Source organism: Sturnus vulgaris, chromosome 5, assembly GCF_052056855.1.
Source record: "Sturnus vulgaris isolate bStuVul1 chromosome 5, bStuVul1.hap1, whole genome shotgun sequence".
In the NCBI taxonomy this organism is placed as follows: Eukaryota; Metazoa; Chordata; class Aves; order Passeriformes; family Sturnidae; genus Sturnus; species Sturnus vulgaris.
The window spans coordinates 69,284,919-69,305,746 of NC_142247.1; the positions used below are offsets into that span (position 1 = coordinate 69,284,919).

At 38.0% G+C, this 20,828-nt stretch overlaps 1 protein-coding gene across 5 annotated transcripts in view; it reads right to left on the bottom strand.

Annotated features, from left to right (window-relative positions):
• Nucleotides 1-20,828, bottom strand: part of CELF2 (CUGBP Elav-like family member 2) — a 535,828-nt gene that overhangs the window by 280,150 nt on the left and 234,850 nt on the right. For all 5 annotated transcript variants that reach the window (XM_088165951.1, XM_088165948.1, XM_088165941.1 and 2 more), the window contains one exon: nt 18,940-18,975. Coding sequence is in view for 3 of the 5 variants with exons in the window: in XM_088165941.1 (XP_088022067.1) it covers nt 18,940-18,975 (36 nt within the window). In the remaining 2 variants the exon portion in view is untranslated. The remainder of the gene's footprint in view (nt 1-18,939; nt 18,976-20,828) is intronic.

Consider the following 20,828-nt stretch of genomic DNA (forward strand, 5'->3'; position numbering starts at 1 on the left):
ATGCAAGTCCTACATTGCTTGCAATCAATTCTTCTTATTGTTTGATATTTGCAAAGTACCAACAGTGTTCTGCACCAGCAGGTAAAGGCATGAAGAGAAATTCCTTGTCACAAAGAGATTGCCATTTAGATACACAGTGTACCAACAAAGGAGAGAGTAATGGGAAGCAAAGAGTGAGTAGAGTAATTGAATGATGCATTTAAGCATACATTTTGTTATCTCTGTGGGGTTTTATGTTTGTTTTCTTTTTGACTTATTGAATTTGGTGTTCATACTTTTCAATCATTCATTAGCTAAACAGTTCTCTTGTGGTTTGAGTAGATTAGGAAATGAGGACTGGGACAAGCTAAAACTAGGAAAAAGGTGGGTATTTTGTTAAGCAGAGGCAGCTCATATCACTTCTGGAATACGTCTTGCTGCTTACCCATCAGCATTTACCAGGGATCTGCCTGATGGAGCCTCTGCTCTGCAGTTTGCTCTTAAGGCCAGGCAGTGCAGCCTTAACAGTCAAGGTGGTTTGCTGCAGACACTGCAAGCTGTCCAGCCAAAACCCAGCCAACCAAATCATTGAGATTTGAAACATAAAATTAAAACATAGGCAGAATCTCTCTAATTAATTTGACAGATCATGGAAAATGGGTGATCTTTTTAAGTATATGTCAGCCTATTAGATATTACTCTGTGAGACAGCATAATGGAAAGGATTTATGGAATTTTTTTTCTTTTCTACACATAAAGAGACAAGGAATAAGTTGGTTTCATATGACTTTCGACCTTTTCCCCATTGTGCAAGGAGCAATCCATACAAGATATTTTAAATATCTTCCTTCGAAAAAGTTTTGGGAAAGCTCCTTCTTTTCTCTAATGACCATAAAAGAAGCACTGAACAGCCATTCCATCTGCAGAACTGGCATCAAATATGCAGGTACAACATGGTGTTCAGATTTATGGAATATCTCAATCAATACTCCATGGGAACCGTGGGTCAGCAAATATTTCAACTCCAAAACAATGCCAAATCTACATAGGCCCCTTCCAGTGGGTCTATTTAATAAATATTCACTAGCAATCTAGAAATGAGATGGTATTTGAAATATGCAAAAATATACAATGTAAAGGAAAAGGTAAAATTAAACATACATAAAACATTTAGAAAATTCCAAGTGTTTAAAGTAGGTAAATTTACAGGTAGACTTTACAACATGCTGCCCTAATTTAAAAAAAGTTAAAATGGAGAGGTTGAGTATGCCAAGCTACGATGACCTGATGGGCTCAGAGCTAGGACAAGAAGATCTCTACAAGATGTGATTTTATCTCATGTTTTAGCATCTATGTAAGTAAAATTTCTCCCAGGCAAGGCAAGCAAAGCCATTTCTTCTATATAAAATGCAGAAAAAAATCTATTTGGAAATCTTACATGAGAGTCTTAATTAGCCAATCAAGTTGTACTTGTAACTATATTACATTTTACAGTCTCATGGGACAAAAGTCACATTTCCCTGTGTGCTTGTCCCTTACTGGGAAAAAAATATCTCAACCCACCAACCTGATTCTTGTAAGTTTTCCCACTATTAAAATATTGCAATGAAAATAAAATCTTCATGCTAAAAATATAAGCACAGTGTACATTCAGGGTATCCAAAAGCAGGCTGAAATCTTGTTAGTCAATATTATTCCTTCCTGCTGGGGCAGAATTCTGTGTAAGTCTTACATCCTCAGAAATGTCAGCTCAGGTTCGGTTCTGACTTTTAAACACCAGTGATGCCCAGTCACCTTTCTGCATTGCATTCATGAAGAAAAAAAGTTTTCAGGACAGCACAGGTGATTTAGATACAGCTTAAAATGGAAGACACTGAAGTCACCTACATTTATATTCAATGCTGATGTAAACCACAGCACGTAACATTTCCAGTTGCTACACACAAATCTGTCTGGACATTTGGTGGACTCTTCTGTCCACACCTTGTTTCAGGGGCCAATTATCCCCAGCAAGGTGATTGTCATTATATGCCAAGAGGTCCTCAACAGGTGCATTAGACCGTGTAAGTGGAGAAGCATCCTCATATTTAGGATAACTGTGTCCTTTCAACTATTTTTGCAACATTTCATTTCAGATACACCCAGAAGTAAATCAGTAACCTCAGAATATGCTTATCCAACATGTTTGGGACTTCCGCTCGAAGGATGACTTTAATTAAGTGTGGGGGATTTTTTAAATCTCATTTCATAACACTGTTTTTTATTTTTTTTTATGAAGAGCAAAAAAATAACTTCCAAAACAAGTATCTCACATTCTGAAAGTTCTTTTTGGAACATATGGTCTTATCCTTCAGAAATTATGTGTTCTCTTGACACAGGCTGTGACAATCAAGTTGCACATGAAGTACTGCTATATTATAATTACACAGTTATGCCAGGCTTTTCAACAAAACTTTCCCAGAAGTTCCTGTCACTCAATTTTTAAAGTGCATTCAGAGATTTGAAGCTTTAATGAGCCTTGATAGAGTTAAGTAAAAGGTCCCACCCAGCCTGTGAAGGCAATCTTTGCTCCATGCTGAGTGCCTTGGCAACAGCAAGCCCCAGGCAACAAACACCAAGTCTCAGGCAACTTCCAGAGAATTCAGAAAGCTTCAAGCTAGAAACACAGTAGCCCATGAAAATGGCATCAACTCACACACATCTCCTGGGAACAGATGGATCCATGACATAAAGCTTTGTGAACCGAGAATCGAGCCAGGCTGAAAGTGTGGTACCAAGTTACAAACTCTGCTTGAGTTTCCTCAACACCTTCCTATAAAAAGACTCATTATTGACATTATGTTAATACATTTCATGAGGGTCACCTCATAGCCTCTTAACTTAATAATGAAGTGAATTTGGCTGGTGTATTAGCTGGTGCCCATGTGAGTAGCATTTTAAATCTAAATCTGAATTTAGTCCATATGGAATTTGCATCTCTTCCAGATCAATTCTGTACAACTGCAAACCCTGTGTTTTAAAGCGCTGTGCCCAGTCACTTCTCAGTAAGATGCAGGGTTTCTGATTTTCTCAGTTCTCTCTTTGCCATTCTCTTTCCAAAACCCAATGACTCCTCTCCCAAGGCTGCATAAGACATAAAAAAAAATAAAAAAATACAGTGCTAAGCTCTGACAGCTCACTTCAGCAAACAAAGCTACCTTAGTCATATACATCACCCTAATGAAAAATAAATACAGTTCAGGGCTGGACATACACTGAATAAGCCTCTGGTCAGAGGTGGTGCCCTGGCCCATGGACTGGAGCTGCAGAACAGAGCCAACCTTCAGTCACCGCCTGGCATCGCTGCGGACGGGATCCACAGATGGGAGCTCTTCATGGGTCAGCAGCCTCCAAACCTCCCACTTCACAAGATGCAAATAGATCCTCTGAACACACCAAGGAGATTAGCAGTGAAATAATTCCAGCCTGTGGCCAGATATTCATCCTGGGGACCTGCCAGACTTTCTACTCAGCCAATCCATTTTTAAAGACAGCGTCTTATTAGCGCCTTACAGTTCTTGAATTACTTTGTCGAGTCTTTCTAATGAGACAGCAATCTGTCCAAGGGTATTAAGAGAAGTAAATGATAGACCTTTACTTTCTGATTCGATTACACAGGTGTATTCAAAGGTTAGAGGAATGACAGGAGACTGGAAGGCAGGAAATCTTACTCAGAGCAATTGTTGGCTACATTATTGGAGGGAACAGTCTTGCAAATACCAGAATTTCGGTTTTAAAGAGAATGATGATATTTTCTTCTACCTCCTCTAACAGGGAATAGCTACAGTATATTCACCTTCCTCTTCCAGTGAACCCCAGTACAACCTTCAGTCTTATATTATAGAACTTTCTGTATTCATGTGCAATCTAAACAAATTCAAACTGCCTACATCAGGTCTTTTTATCTTATTTACATTTTACTGACCTCTAATTAAACCAGTTCAGCAAGATGCAATTCTTAAATGCATTTTTCTAGTTCTGCTTCCTAACATACAAGCAATATCAAGAGGTAATTATATATTTTATTAATAAGTAATGTTCAAAACGACACAACACAGCCTCACTTTGCCATAGCTTTCAATTCATATGCCTTACTTTTGCCAAATGTTACCACACAATGGGTCATGTTCATCATTACAGTGTATTATTTCAAGAAAATGAAAACTGCAATCCCAGTCTCACTGAAACAATGACAAAGACAAAAGTGAAACTTTTCTCCCTTAACTCCACTTGTCTCCAACATGGACTTATCCATGGGAACTCTTTGAGTCAGCAGTGAAAACAGACAGGAATGATTCATATGACTCCAATATGGAACTGTGGGATGAATCCCTTCACCTGAGAAGGTGGAGAGCTTAAGCTTGGCTTGCTTCAAAGGCAAGTAGGCATAACACAAACACCAGCTATGAATCATGCAAGTGAGGAACCACACGGAAACTCAACGTTTCCAAGGGAAATGAGGCTGTTTGCATTTTCACTTCCAGAGCAGAAAGTTTAGAATTTATATTTAAATTTTTTATTACATGCCTTTCCTGTCTTCTTTTTTAGTTCTTTTTTTTTTCTGTGTGTACCTCCCATAGAAAAACCCAGTCAGAAACCTCCATTCATAGTTAAATTGCAAAGTAAAAAAAAAATCTTCAAAGAAACCATTTTATGTAAAGCACAACAGAAAGGATACACTGAAAATGAGAATCTTCTACCAGAAGAGCATGAAGAGGACCTTAGTTTTCACTCCTCATGTATGATTTGGGTCCTGACCTTCAAGAACAAGGTCCTGTCTGTATGGATTGTGCATTTGGGTCATAGCCACGAGGCACTGTGGCAAAAGTAGCACACCCTGTCTAGGTTGCTGCTGCAGGAGCATCTCAGTATCCTCCAACAACCTCCCTAAGACACAGCATTGGTCTGTGGATGTAGGGATTTGTGAAAATAGACTGTAAAAATCATTCCCAGCTGGCAATTTTCCTCTAGCATCAGAAGTGCATCCAACATGCAAGGATTAGATATGCTTTATTTCTATTTCTTTTTTATCTTTCAGTGTAGAACTCTGTTTCCTGAACTCAAGCTCTTCCCCAGCAACTCCCATCAGCTGAGCAGTGTCATGTGGCTGCCCTTCTTCCCAGCTCCCTGGTCATGGGAGCACAAGTCACAGGTGCAGCCTCTGCCCAAACCTACAGGACTCACACAAGCTCTGGAAGAAACTGTGCCAAAGCAGAGAAATCTCTCTGTGCCACATCCCTTTGATGCCCTCCATCAATCCAGCAACATTTCAATAATAACATATTGTGTGTAGACACAAAAACCCACACTTTAAATAATAGTCTTGTTACAAATTTGTAAACATAGCTGAAGAGCAATAATACCTCCTTTCACTACTTGTTTTTGGAACAGCTGCTGTCACTGTTGCAGACCATCTGCAGACAGGAAGGTAACTTAGCAAATACTTCCAAAATCCTTCTGCTTAATGAGCAGGTAAGGAGTGACAATCAAAAGCAGAGCTGCAGCAAGAGATGCTCGTGCTTCTGTGTTCCACACTCTTAGCTCTTAAGGCTAATTTAAAGCTTTTGTTGATGAATTTGACCCGTGTTGGTTAAAGCCAACACGGCTCAACTGCCCTGCTGCTTGTGCAAGCATTTCCATGAGCACCAGAGGGATGCAGCCTAACTCATCATTCTCTCTTCAGCCTTTAAAATAAGTGGTTTTATTTTTAAATATGAAGATCAGTCATTTGCTCCATCTGATGATCACTCTCAGAAGATCTAAATTCACTGCTTGGCTTACTACCGAGCTCTCCTGAGTTCACCCTCCGGATTCTGATGCAGGGCAAGACATCCTGATGGCTTTGGGAGGAATGAGACACAGACAAGCTCAAGGGAAGGAAAAGGGCTGGGATGTGTAGAAAAGTGCTTGTTGTATGGGCAGCAGGAGGCAGCTCCAGGCGTGGGAGGTGAGAGAAGGCAGCACGCTGGGAGTGGGAGAAGGCTACAAAGAAAGTCAGCTTTGAGAGAGGAGAGTGAGGAACATAAGGAATATCACAGTGTGTGGGATGAGATGAGAACAGGGATGTAGGTTTTTGGAGAACTTTAAAACAATTATAGGTTTTTACCATGGGAGGTTCTGTTTGACTAGATCAGAGCACTTGCTTCCTTGTTACGTGCCTTGAATTGAAGCTTTCTTTGAAAGAGCTTGCTAACACTATTCCATACTTTCAATTAACATTTTATTTAAATGCTTTAAGATAGTTTCTAGATATATTAAAGGCTTACTGATGAAATCTTGAATATAATTTACATATCTAAGTCACATTTGCATTCAATAACAAGACAGCTTTCCAGTATGGAGCACGCCATCAATAGCCCCCTTTACTAGCATCTTTCTGAATCTCCCTAGCTGCAGCATTCATTTCAAATTCAAAAGGCTACAGATTTAACTGTGAAAAAAAAAAAAAAGGGGGATAGTGGTATCATCAATGACAGTCATCTTTTCCAAATTTTAGGGGAATGCATTGCAGAGTACCATTTTAACACGTACATAGTTCATCCACTACTTGGACATATCCTCAGGAGTTTCACAAGAGACACAAGTCTATTTTTTATTTTAATATTCTTTGCCATTAAAAAGAAGAGGAGAAATTGTTCATACCTTTCCTACAAATAAAGCACAGAGTGTCAGTATCTTTCCACAGTACATCTGCATACTTCCTCGGGGGATTTTTCATTATAAAATCATATCTCAGTTATCAAGTCTCAGCACCATAAAGCACATATGGGATGTGTGATAAAAGCCCTTTTTTCTTTTCTTTTTAATTTTTTTTTTCAATCAGGAAACACTGGTGAAAGAGACTGGTGGTGAAGCAGATTTTTTTAGGAAAGCACATTTAGAGAATTTCTACATGTAATGAAGTCTAAAAAACCTGGTGTGAGAAGCAAATGATGACTGATGCATTGATGCCTGAGAACAGCAGCCCACTAGTGAGAGTTGCACAGGCAGTACTGGACAGAGGAAAATCGTGTGCAACTGTCTCTAGTTACTCTGAGATGTTCTCACACAGCAGATTATTATCAAAGATGGGTTTGATGGAGGTTTTGGGCTTTTTGTTTTGTCTTGTGTGTCTTTTTCTCAAATTAGTGTGATTTTTCTCATCTTCGACTTGATGCTTCACCATAAGATTTATAGAGACCATAAATCCTATAAGCCTCTAGAAGGTCAGAGAATTCCAGCTTTGATGAATGCAGAATATGGGGCAGGGGGGAGAGAATCTGTGGCCTTTCCTTATTTATTGGTAGTCCTTATTTCATTATTTATTGTTTTTGTGGACTCTAGACACAATTATTTAAACCTGTGCTTTGTCTTACAGAATTAAATTAATACAAAGCTAAATATATGAAAGGAAGTATGTTTTTGATTTTTCAGTTAATCCAAAGAAGGCATCACAGCTGAAAGTCAGAAGAAAACTAAACATCCTTCTCTCTTGAAAAGGTAGAATAGGAGGAGTTATAAAAGCCATAAAAGCACAGAAAACAAGGATGGAAAGCACTGCCTTATTTTCTGAAAAGAGGTTTGGGCTGGGGTTGAGAATATTTTCTTCAGATATTTCTTTCCAAGACTGTTTTTCTCAACTTTTCCAGCCTGTTTTACACTGCAGATGCCAGATAATCCCAGATGAAGAGACAAACCACTGGCTTTCTGCTAACAACATCTCTTACACTGCAGCAAAGATAAACAGCTCCTGCTCCATGTTTTCTATTATCCAGAACCATTAACAGAGCCCCACTGCACTCCACAAGCTAATAAAATATCACAGGCTTCAGATAAAAAATTGAAAATCTCCTAGAGAACAGCAACCAAACTTACATGCCAGACTTTCAACATCTACCTGAGCTTCAAATTCCTTTTCAAATGGGTGAATAACTAAAAATGTCTGCTATTTCCCTGGCACAGTAAGATGAATTCATGGTGGGAAATTTTTTTCCCATTTATGTCACATTACCTGATGGAGCTGCTGAAGGAAGTCAATCACTCACAAGACAAAATGGAAGGCAGAAGAAATGAGGTTGAGTCTCTGGCTGCCTTGCTCTAACTATACAGTACTACAAGGAAATACAGCTGACAAAGGTTTTCTCAGTTCTTTAAAGAAACTTTTAATTTTTTATTTTTTTAATCTCCTCAAGTCCTTGCCATTCATCAGACATGCTTTTTTTTTTTTTTTTTTTTTTTTACAGAAAGACTTCAAGCAATCAGTCTAAAACCCCTGCATTAATTCTGAGAGGTTCAGAGACTGGAGAAGGAGTGGGGTTGTGGCACGAGTTCACACATAGCTCCACCAAATCAATATCCCCTTTAAACCACATTGCTCTTTTTCACCTTGCAAGTTTTGAAAGAGAAGACATAAGTTGCTGCTTTAAATGAATGTTTTTCTCATATGATTTCTTTTCCTATTTCTGCATGTGCTGCATTATCCCAAGGGATTCTGTGGGGTTTTTTTTCCTGCTCCAGCTACAGAACTGTTATTTCCAGAGGCATTCTCCATAACACAGAGGGAAAGCATCAGCACTACATCAATTCTATAGGAGAAAGCTAACAAGAAATGCCAATTAAAAGTTTCTGCTACTGTACATTCAATTCATAGTGGAATGAGTACTGTCTTTGGAAATAGGAGGCAGCTGTCAAACAGAGCTCTGGACACAATAGTGCAGTTCCTCTGAAGAATAGGTCATGAGGGGAAATAATAAATAAAGTACCTTCATCATGAATAATTTTCTGAATTTTTAAATCAGCCATTAACAAGTTATCCATCAGGTTTCTTTTATTTTCCAGTGCTCAGCTTGCAGCCTGTGCTTTGGTTGCACAAGTTTCTGCTGATACCAGGATCGGCTGCAGCACCGAGCCCACAGCTCCTCTGGGGTCAGAGGGGCAATATCTGTTCTGTTATTAGAGAAATTACTCAGGGCAATTTCACAGTTCAGCAAAACAGACTTATTGCTTGTATGCACCGTGTGTGCATGCCTTAACAAGCACTTAAAGTTTTTAAATCTTTGTTCCTTCATGCAAACATTCATCTTTAGCAGCGTTAGAAATGTTAGTGAGTGTGGCTTCTTTTCCTACTTAACTTTAACAAGGAATTACTACCTTGCACGTAATAAGGTTTCTAAGGAGTTGGACTTCCCATCTCTGCTATAAATTCAGAGACAAAAAGCTAAACTCTGTGCTTTAGAGAAAAACCAAAAAAAAAAAAAAAAAAGAAAAAGTAACAGGTGGCTTTTTAGTAACTTGATTACTTTTATTATTACATTCTGAATATTCAGTGTTAGCAGCAACCATCTCTTGTGGACTTCTTTCCAAATTCAATTGCTCTATCCCCGTTATTTCTGCAGAAATAAGTAGGGGCAGGACCAGGGAAAAGCAATGCTATTTTTGTGATATTTTATTTTACTTATTCTCAATGAAAATGAGAAGGTCTTTTTTACAGCTGCACAGCCTGTAATGTCAAATCCAAGCAATCAGCTAAAAAAAACCCAAAAACACACAGACACTTTGCAGGTTTGGAAAAAAAAAAGAAAAAAAAAAAAAGAAAAAGGAGAAAGAAATCAATTCATGTTGTCACAGCCTATCTAGAGTCATATTGTCTCCAGCCATTGATAGAAAATGAGAACATCTGGGGATTCAATTACTCATGACATGAATAATAATATTTCATTTTTGTTAAATGAAACTTTATCATTGCAGGAACTTCTGCTTACTGCTCCATGCAATCCTGGAATGAAATCTGCCAGCAACTGCAACAAGCCACAGTTCCTTTGGCATCCATGAACACATCAGTGCAGGTGCATCTGTATTCCTCAACAGAAAAGCTTAAAAAATAAACCAAATTTTCAACAGCTAGTTAAAAGATGGGCTCCTGAGCTCCAAGCACAGAAGGTTTCCTAAATGTCACAGACACCTTTTAAGATCTTGAATTAATAGCCTGGTTCAGAAAAGCACGTTTATCCTTTGAACCAAAGTCAGTGGCACCTGCAGTTGTCCAGTACTTTCTGTTAGCAAAAACCATACCTCTAAATAGTATTGGAGCCATTTTAGACCTTCTTTTAAGCTTCCAGTTTATGATTCTCAGTTCATGTTTCAAGAGGATGCTACCAAAACTGAGTTGCTATGTGTTTATTCTTCTTTCTTGATCAAGTAAAGCTGTCTACAGTCTTAGTGGCAACGCTGGGATCAAATCAGAGGATATTCATCTCACAGCAATGAGTAAGCAGCAATACTCATGCTAAAATTGCACTGACTTGTGCAATCACTTTGGTATCAGCAGGACTGTTCTCCAAAATTAAGCATGTGAGCCATTGTGGCATTTGTATCTAAAATTCAGAAGCAGAATATACAGAAAGGGCTGAAAGATCTCTGCTTTTAGGTTTGTTTTTTATGTGTCAGGTAAAGCCTAGTCTTGTTTTCCCTCTTTCTTTCTCCATGGGCATTCATTAAGGTTAGATTACAGCAAAAAGCCATGATTTGCACCCACTTTGCATCACAGCTATGCAGAGCCTTAAACGTTTCTTGCACAAAATGCTTCAGGAGCTCTAAAAGTTCCAAAGGGTCTGGATGAAAAATATTTTCCATTATAGTGCACGATGAGAAGCACCACGCCGGCACTTTGCTGCTGTAGAAGTGCTGTGTAGGGCACAACTTGCAAAATGCTCTGGGAGAATGTACACTGGAAAGTGGGGTAGGTCCTCTGTGGCTCCAAACTGGCAAATCCTCCCTGCCAGTAAGAGAATTACCACGATGAGACACTGCTCCCAGCACGGGAGCTTGGGGCTCAGAGTCTGCTGCTGACCACAGAAAAACCTTAGGGGCTGCCTGCTTCCGATGGCAAGATACAACCAGAAAAATGGGCATCACCTCATAGAAGCAATCTCAAGTCAGCACCCTCAAAAAATTAAAAAAAAAAAAAAAAAAAAAAAGCCAGGCAGCAATTACTGCTTGCAGGTCTCGTGTCTGGCTTTATGCAACATTTCTGGTCCCACTGCACTCGTTGCCTTTTAGAAATGTGTAACGTTTATGGACTCCAGTAAAAATGTTTTTAATATAATGTAGATGAAGTATAAAGTGTTAACCTTGAACACTAGGGAATGCGTTAGGGTTTGTTTTTTTTTTTTTAAACCTCTTTCAATAATTTACTGAGAATTGTCTAAGATTTGCTTTTAGTTTATAGCAAATCTTTTGGAAACATTCAAATAGTCACAATTTTTGTAAATGCTACAATAGCAGTGATTTCATAAATAAAAGCAATGCTCAGAAGGCAGAGAATGTTGAAGAGAGATTAAACCAGAGTCTCTGCTGTCTTAGGGAGCACAGTGTGGGTTTACTGACATTGCTCCATCCATGTTTCTTGCTTCTGCTTTTCTGAAACCAATGGCAAGGATGGTGCTAAGAACTGTGTACATGAGCAGTTCACTTCTAACTATTTATAAAACTTATGATATCATACTCTATATTATGTAATGTATGACACATGCCTTGTTCATGCTACAGCAAAGGTACTAAGACAGAGCTTCTCTCCCATGCTGGTTTGCTTCTCCAGAATCTGATGTGTGAACACTTCTTTTTCCCCCAGAAATGTATATTTACATCTGGAGTTATTCCCACAGGTTTCATCCTTTGCACTGACTTTCTAAGTAACATTATTCTGATGGTTTTAAGGGCCACATTTAAGCAAAGGATACATACAAAGCACTAGATTGGAACAAAAGTATTTTGACTGAGCTGGGAAATGAAGTGAGGAGGGGAAAACAGACTTAGTATTTTAAGTTTGTTTCATTAGGTGCTTCTTACACTCGAATGGCATCTCAAATCCACCTGCAATGGTGCCTTTCTCTATCTTCATTCAAACTCCTTTTCAAAGGCTCATTTTTTGAGCAGACCCAAGAAATACCATTCTTGTGTCAGTCAAATGTTCTCCACAGGCCAATGTAAATTTAACTTAAACCAGCAAGATATTGCAGTGCTATTAAGTGGGACAGATAATGAGCCTAAATAACTGCTCAATCTTGTTAGTGTGGCCCTCATACACCTTCTGTGTTTCTTCAAGTCCTGCTGCTTAGCATTCATGATGCCTGATTTGAGACTAAAATTAGATTATAGGAATGCGTGCTTTTTACAAGAGGTCTTCTATTTGTTCCATAAAGTATTTAGTACTCTTTAGGCACTGTATAAATAAAAATAATCGCGATCTTGGAATTCACCTTCAGGAATGGAAATGAAGAGATCTAAGTCCTTTCATTTCTACTGCACATTATCCTCATTGGGCACGTTTAGCAATGCTTTGTAAAACAAGTTAAAAAGATGCTTGGAAGTCTGGTTAAGGTGAATAACAGGAAAAAAAAAGAGAGGAGGGAATATGTCTCTAGTTTTAGATCTTCACAATAGGGAATAAAAACAAAAGCTCAACCAGACTTTTAAGATAAAAATCTGCTGTCAAATTCATTAACGTTCATGAGAGATGCCTACAGTTGCTGGGGAAGAATGGTTGACGGTTCCAAAACGAGGACTCTGAGTAAAATCACACTCAGTTTTAAGATTTAAAGGTTACATATAATTATGAAGCATTTCAGAGCTGTTGTGATTTCTGAGGGCTCTGCACTGTGAGAAGAGTTCCTGCATTCTGGGTCAGAGCTGTATCAAGTGCAACAATGATTTCTGTCTGACTTTCCCCCCTCCTTCCCAGGATCTATATTTAGGACTTGAGTACGAAATATTGAAAGTTTTTTTGAGGTTAAGCATGCCAATGTCCTCAAAACTCCAGCAGGCCTCAGGTTACGTCACTTGGCACTTTAACACTTATAAAAGTCGGGCTGCTCACCTTAAATTAAAGCTATCATCAGGTGAAACATTTAGTCTGTGCTATTCCCCCAGGCTCCATTTTCAGGCAATGGAGAAAGCAAAACTATTCCTAAGGTTATTCACCTTGTCCTGAGTTGAGGCACCTATTTCTTTCCATTTCTCCCCTGGTTCTTTCGACAGAGAACTTTTGTGATAGCTAAATTTAGGCAATATGAATGCTTCCATTGGTATCTTCGTAATTTTTGAATGCGAGTCATCAGTAAGCACATATGGATAATCACCTCTATGCTCCTTAGGCTCCTCTTAAGATTTTAAAAATATCTCTTTAGAAAGGGATCAGATTGCACATAAGTGTGTTTTAAGATTATCATTAGCTGTAAAAAACATATTTCAAAATGGCTGTAAAACAACAACAAAAAGAGACATGCCGACAGCTACTACAAGGAATAGCTCCATGTTGCATTTTAAGGATACTGAAGCTTTACTTAGGAAAAATAAAAATCAGAATAGTGAAGAGACCTCGTGTATTATTTCCTCAAAACCTCCAGATTTTCTTACAATAACATCAAAACTTATTACCATCTCAAATAATTACCGTAATTTATGTTCCAGTGCCTCAAAGACCAAGAACCATCAGGGCATTCCCCTACAGCAGATACAATAGGGTATAGGCAGCCCTGCTTCCAGTACAGAAAAGCAGCTCAAAGATTAAATGAAAGAAGTAATGCTTCAAAATGAGCATCTGAGTCAAAGAGAAAGGTCAAACATCAGATTATTTTACTTTTTTTGTTTGTTTTAAATTAGGGAGTGGTTAGTTAAATTCAAGTCTCATTTCAAAATAACTACTTTCTTTAGAAAATAGCAGGCATCCAAATTATGTAAAATCTGATCTTTAAGACAGTTAACTTGAGAACATTTAAATATCTAGGGTGGAATCTTTTTATTTTCTTTTTAATGATGAAGTTTAGGAAAAGATAGAAGATGATATCATTTCCAAAGATTAACTCTGGATTGCTGCATATAGTTTGACATTCAAGATCTTTAAATATTATCAGCTAGCACTGCCTGCCATCCAGGATGAGCAATGTTTTCTTGACCAATTATTTATATGTCTCTAAAACAAGAGTGAGTTTTGAGAAAGGATTTATTTGAAGGTGGAAAGCAAAACTTCTCCATTAGAAGAGAGAGGATCACAAATGGACTATGCCGAATACCTGCAGTATTTAAGGGAGAATAAAGCTTCAGTGAATGTTATGTGAGGGTATGGAAAATTCTGTCATCGTTTGGCAGAGACATGCCTGGCGTAGGCGGGTGGGCGTTCAAGCCTGACATAACTGGCAAAGCAGCACTGGTGACATGAGAGGACATGAAAACATGAGGGGTGAAAGGTATGACCTGGTGTTCTCAGAGGGAGAGAAGTTGCTTGCCAGAATATCTCAGCTGGGAGGGAACCAAAAGTGCAAACACAGAAGGTAATCCCAACTCCCACTGTGCAAACCCAGACAGCAGCTGAGATGTCAGGCTGGTCTTTAGACCATGCCCCTATTACTGTCAGGAAAAAATCCTTTTCATTTCATAGTAATTAAAATGCTCATAGATGTTTTATTAACTCACTCTACAGAGCCACATAGATTTTATAATTCATCCAAGCACTTACAAGTAGTTACTTGTGTTAGGCTGTCAAGACAGAAATGATTCAAAACCTTGTGTACTGAGCTTCTTGGAAGACATATCATTCCTTAACACAATGGTATTAGAAAGACTGCTGACAGATAGTGATCAAGAGATTTCATTTTGCTTGTCATATGGTGGGTTGTCAATTCTTCTTTTTGCTTTAGATAAAAGCTTAGTTGCATTAGATTTCAATAATGGTGAAGTTGCAGGTTAACGTTTTTCAAAAGCACCAAAGTGACTTCAGTACTTAAATTCTATTTTCAAAATGCTGTAGACACTCGAGAACAAAAGTCTCTGCAGTAAATGGAACTGAGACATTATCAAAGAAATTTATGGAATGGTGGAGAATAAAACCCCAACTCAAGAGGGCCAAGGTTTGTACTGTACTCCAGACCACAGGCTTAAAATATATTAAGTTTGTAGATGGCTAAAATTCAAGCCAAAGATTTACATTTCCATTTTGAACATGCTTACTTGTTTTAACGTCAATGTATCCACTGCAGATTTCTTCCCACACTTCTAAAAAAATTCTGAATGATGATTTTAACATAGCCTTCACCGCAAAAAATACAAGATTCCCTAAGTTTTGCTCAAGATTTGAGCAGGTGATTCAGTGATATTTCTACAAAATTTTCCATTAAATATATATGTTCGAATTATTAGCTGATTTTTCCCCCTTATTTTAACAGCTTAAAAGAGGAAGTGGCCGTTTAAACTTTACTCCCCCCTTGAGTGAAATGAAAAATTGAGCCAGCACATAAAAGTGGAAAAGTAGCCCAGATTTTCCTTCTGTTAATACTAACCTAGTATTAAGCAAATAAATAATCCATGTGGTTAGTCTATATTTAAAATATTTGTTCTTCTTTAAATATAAAGAAACTTTCACAGAAACAAACAGAAGTGGCTAGAGACTGAAATAATTCCTTTGAAACTGAAGCCGAGTATTTTCTCCTTTAAGCTCCAAACATCATGTCCCTGATGCCCATAGGGCCTCACACTGTGCTCCAGGACTCCATTCATTCACTGCTCCCCTCGACTGCTGAGCTCAGAGGCTGGTCCAGGAAAGGCTGGTTACAAGCTCCCCAAGATTTTACAAGTTTATCTCCATTCATTATTTGTAAGGTTTTTGTTTTTTTAATGGTGAATTTCTCAAGTTAAACTGTATTTTTTCTAATATTTTTAGTTTGTTCTGTTATTGCAGGTACTGACTATGAAATGTTGAGAGCAAACACAGTTTGAAACACAACTGCCATAGCAGCTATAGAGCATCTAAAAGGAAAAAAAAATAGGCCAGACCTTTATTAAATTTTAAAAGTATGCCTTCACTACACTCTTGTAAAGATCCAAATAGGGTATTCAAATCTCTAGAGATCACCAGTATAATTTCTTTATCATGTTCCATTTAAAATTTAATTATGTAGTCTACAACAAGAAGTATCTGAGTACTCTAAATAGGTCATGCAATGAACAACTTAATATTATTGTAAAGTTTTCCTTGTGAAGATCTCTTCTTTGATGTGCTGTTGCACACATAAAGCCTTTCTTCGAAAAAACAATATACATTCATAGCTATAATAATGTCATTTAATATAAAAATTGTAAAGCTTCTTTATCACATTTTAAGTCTGAATTTTCAATTCATTCTCGAGCCTGAGCTTCCTGAAATCATCAGAAATAACTGGTAAATTAGAACTGACACAATATAATTGTACTGAATATTTTTATATCTTTCTACAGGCAAAGTTAATCTATTATCTTTCCTACTAAATGACGTCCACCAACTCACATTTTTCTATTTTTGCCTATCAATGATACACATACTTCAGTGGCAAGAAGAAGGGTGATTTCTTTTTCCTCTTAAATATAATCATTAGAGAACCATCAGCAGTATTTAATGGAAAATGAATATATTAAAAAGACACATTTACCAAGACACTTTGTTATCTTTGCTTTTTTTTTTTTTAATGCACATATGTAACCTCTTTTGGTTATTACTGAGATGAGAAAATATTCAAAATATACTCCTCTGTACTTCTGACTAATTACAGGGCTTTATGGGAATGAATCCCTAATTCCACCTCTTTAATTGAACTATGAAAAAATCAGAAGGGGTTTTTGAGACTTTTTTTTAAATGACAACAACAACAGCAATAAATAATTAATGCCACCAGTGCCTAAAATTTCTTGACAGTCAGACAAAATATTCCAAGTACAGACACATCTGTTCACACTTATGCCACTCGTGGTGAAAACCCTTTCACCAGGCTTGCGAGTGCATGAAAATGATTTGATCAATCCTGGCCACAAATATATCCAAGAGTTATTACTGCTCTAGGAAAAGGCATTGTGTTTGCCTGGATAAAGGAGAGTTGGATTTCCAGTATGGCAGGGGACTTGCTCTACCCCACTGGACAAAATACAGTGATGGGAATCCCAGCAATGATGGGAAAGTGGTCATTAATTTCATCATTTCAAGGTGCAACACCTAAAATTTTATATGCTGTAAAGTGGTTTCAGGGTGAAGGTGGAAGAAGATGTGGGGAAATTAGACTATTTCACTGTTATGAATTAATAATAGCAAAACGAGTCACTTGACGTTTGAAAGAAGAACAGAAAATATTAGATTAATACATCACAACATAAGATTAAAAACCCCAAGGAGCTGTTTGCTTAGAGAAATTCAGGAACAGGTGAATCCTGGAGAAGGCTGGAGGACAAGCCAACCTGTGCCTAGCTGGAAACATTTGTTTTAAATCATGACAAGATCATTTGGTTTAATATTTATAACACAATTACAATGCCTTGTGCACATTGCTGGTATAATCTGATTTTACTTGTGACATCTTGCTGCAGTTGAAATTAAAGCCTTGTGGTAATAATTCAAAAAGCACATTTAGACAATCATTAATGGCAAGTACGGAACGGGATGTTTATTCAAGCACTTATGTGTCTCATTTTAACTTTAATTTGAAGTGGAATTCATTTCTGCAGTGTAAGGACTCCATGTTTCCAGTATATTAGTCCTATAATACCTCACCAAATGCAGTGAAACTGGAAATATTTAAGCACTAAAACCAGTAAAATATACAACTAAACATCAATATTGAGATTCCTGGCCAAGGAGGTGGCTACTCTGTTCAATCCCAAATTTTTTTTCCTCTTTTTTTTTTTTCCTTTTTTTTTTTTTTTTTTTTTGGTGTGTGTGTATGAGGAAATGCAATTATTTTGCAAGGAAGATGAACAAAATCTTTGGTGTTAGGCAGGCCTGATCACTGGCCAGCTCTTCAAACACATGGCAAAATTTCACCAGCATATTTGCTTGCACAACCACAGAGAACAAGTGACAGTAAAACATAAAAAGAAATGCATCTATTAAATGACCAAATCATATAAATCACATAAATTTGTACACACAGAACAAAGGGGTACATTACACAGGGAGAAGTCATCATCTATAGTGAAAATACATTCTTACAGCTTATCAATATAAAAAAGTCAACTGATATACACCACACACCCTCTAAAGAAAGGCGAACATTTTTTCTCTGCCTTAAAATCAGAAGCAACTTGCATGTATTACCATGCCTAGAGAAAACTGTGCTTCCTGTTGAAATATTCTTTTTATATTATATATTGTTTGAACTACAACACTGCTTTAATCAGACGATACCCAAAACCATAACCCCACTAAAACCCCTGCACTTCAGAGAGCAAAACCAGTGGTAGAAGGTACAAGAGGACTGAGAGCATCTTTTTTTAACTCACCAGGCATCGCTGCTAAGTGACTGATTACCATATCAGATTTTTTTTTGTTTCCCTTCTCTCCACCCTGTTCTCTGTCTGCATGATTACAGCATTTTATTGCATCCTCTGACAATATGTAGGCAGGTCTCTCTTCAAAAACCTCTGTCACAGCCTGGGAGTCTGGTCTAGTCCTATTATTTTATGAAAAGATTTCTCAGCATAGAAGAATTTGGTCTAAGCTGCTTTCCTGCTTTCCAAATGAAAATGCCTTAAGATCACAGGTTTTTTTAAACTCCTACCTCCAAGTTTCCCTCCTCTCATCCCTCAGGTGAAATGTAAAGCAAAAGCCAAACCACCTGCCACGGGTATAATTGCACAGCTGGAAGGGAGCCACAGCTGGGATTTTTCTCATCAGGTGCACAACTGTGCTGAGCCTCAAAGCAACTTCAGCCCGTCGCTTTAAGCTGTGTGGGCTTGGCTGTGCCAATATTTCAGTGTCATTTGTCTGTCTGTGGCATGCAGGGAGTGTCCTCCTCTCTGCACCCCCAGTTCTCAGTATCCCAGCAGTTCTCCCTAGGAAAAGGATCATGTTCTGGCTCCAAAGGTCGTGCTTCTTTCAGCACCTTCCAGACACTGACACACAGACGCAGTTTAGAGCAACTTGCTTACCTTGGTAATGTTCCAGATAACTCTGTGGCAGTCTCTCTGAAAGACAGAAAGGGAGGAAAACTTAGTTTGTGTTTTAAACAGCTATAAAATTTTTAAGACGCCTTTGTAGTGCTTGTGTTTTATAGGAGTGCAGACACACATCCACAGCTCCATACACAAACACGTCACTGGTGGATGCAATGCCCCCCTGATCATACACAGAACAATGTGAACAAGCAGAAGCTGGAGTGTGATCTAAGGATCTAGCAGAATCAAGTTCTCCGTGGTACAATTACTCATTTTTTTAGGCATAAAATTATCACTGTTTTAAATGCCAGCACTGTATGATCTTACATAGACAAAATGTAGCACTGGGCCAATTTTCCAGTGGAAAATGTTCCCTTTTATTTCAGTGCTGCAGCAAAATCAAGGCATTACACAGTTTTACAATGAGGTTATACACCAAGAAAATAACATGTTAATGTTAAATCTTCTTATGCTGGTCCTAAACAACAGCTATTTTCCAAATATGTGTCTTTTCGTCCATTTTACTTGTCTGAAACCCTTTTGTGGGTGTGCAATTTCTTTGAGGGAAGCTGAGTGTGAGATAGTGAAAGTGGGCTAATGTAGTGGTATGTCACACTAAAGCACAATTAAATACCATTACCTATGTACACAGTCCTTAAAATACATCCCACATTTATCACCAGTGTATGCCCTTGTTTCCCTCCCCAGCAGATTTGCCTAGACTTTATCCAAGAATCAGGAAGACAGCTGGATAGCTCCATTTCTCATTTCCCTCCCGTACATGGGATCTTAAAAAACCAGCAAGAAGGCATAAGTGGCTTCATTGTCTTAGGCTTGACCAGATGCCCATCTCATTCCACAGTTTTCTTGTCCAGTTATAAAATTTATATCCAACATCCAAGTTTTCTGCATAAAAGGTAACTGGTTAGTTCATACTGTTTACTTCAGCTGAGATAGAAACTGCAAAATTTCACGTCTGCAGATGGAAATTAGGTATGGAACAATTCTCAACATATTTTCTTATTATTATTTACAGCAGAGAAAATCCTTCTATCCACTTTTACAGTTGGAGGGGAATCTTTTTTGTAAGGGGAAGTAGTAGTAATTAAGAGAGCTTCCAAAGTCTTCCTTGCTTTAGCAATTTACAAAACTATGCATCTAGCGTTCTCTTTGCAGTGAAACAACCCTGTACATTTTTATTGCGAGAGTATGAGCTATAGATATACACAGATAGAACCCAAAAGGCTAATTTATTGATGAATACAAAGAAAAACAATAAAGAAATATATTTTGAAGGCTCTTCTAGAGTTATCTCATGTTCTGAAGTCACTTTTCTTGATGGGGCAACTACAGGGTTAATATATTAAAAGCACAATAATTCTGAGCTCCTCTTCAGGAGATCTTACTAGATCTTTCTGGTGCTTTTTTTGGCATTATATGAACTGTGAGCAGCTATGAGGGTCTAATTTTTTTAATTACCTTTTTTTTTTTTTTTTTTTAATTTATTGGACATCCCACGGTGACACCAGGCTTTTTCCTTAATGGCTACACTGACAATAGTAGTCTCCATTGCAATGTCAGAGGAAATGAAACGATCCCTCTAAACGTGCACGGCTTTGCATTTTCAGAGTCTCTATCTCCAAGCTGTGCAGTTTGCTGGGCACAGAAGGTTGTCTTAAACCTCCCAGTGCTTTGCTTCAAAAGGCACAGATCAGAACTGTGTTCAGTGGTTGCAAAGAAGATTAAGCAAGAAATAAAAAATGGCTCACACCCTTTTCTTGCAATCATTCAGCAACAGTCCAGCAGATATTTGAGCCCCCTCAGAAAAAAACAGTTCCCACCCCAGCTGAGGTAGACAGGTACATATTTAGCAGGTGTCTGTG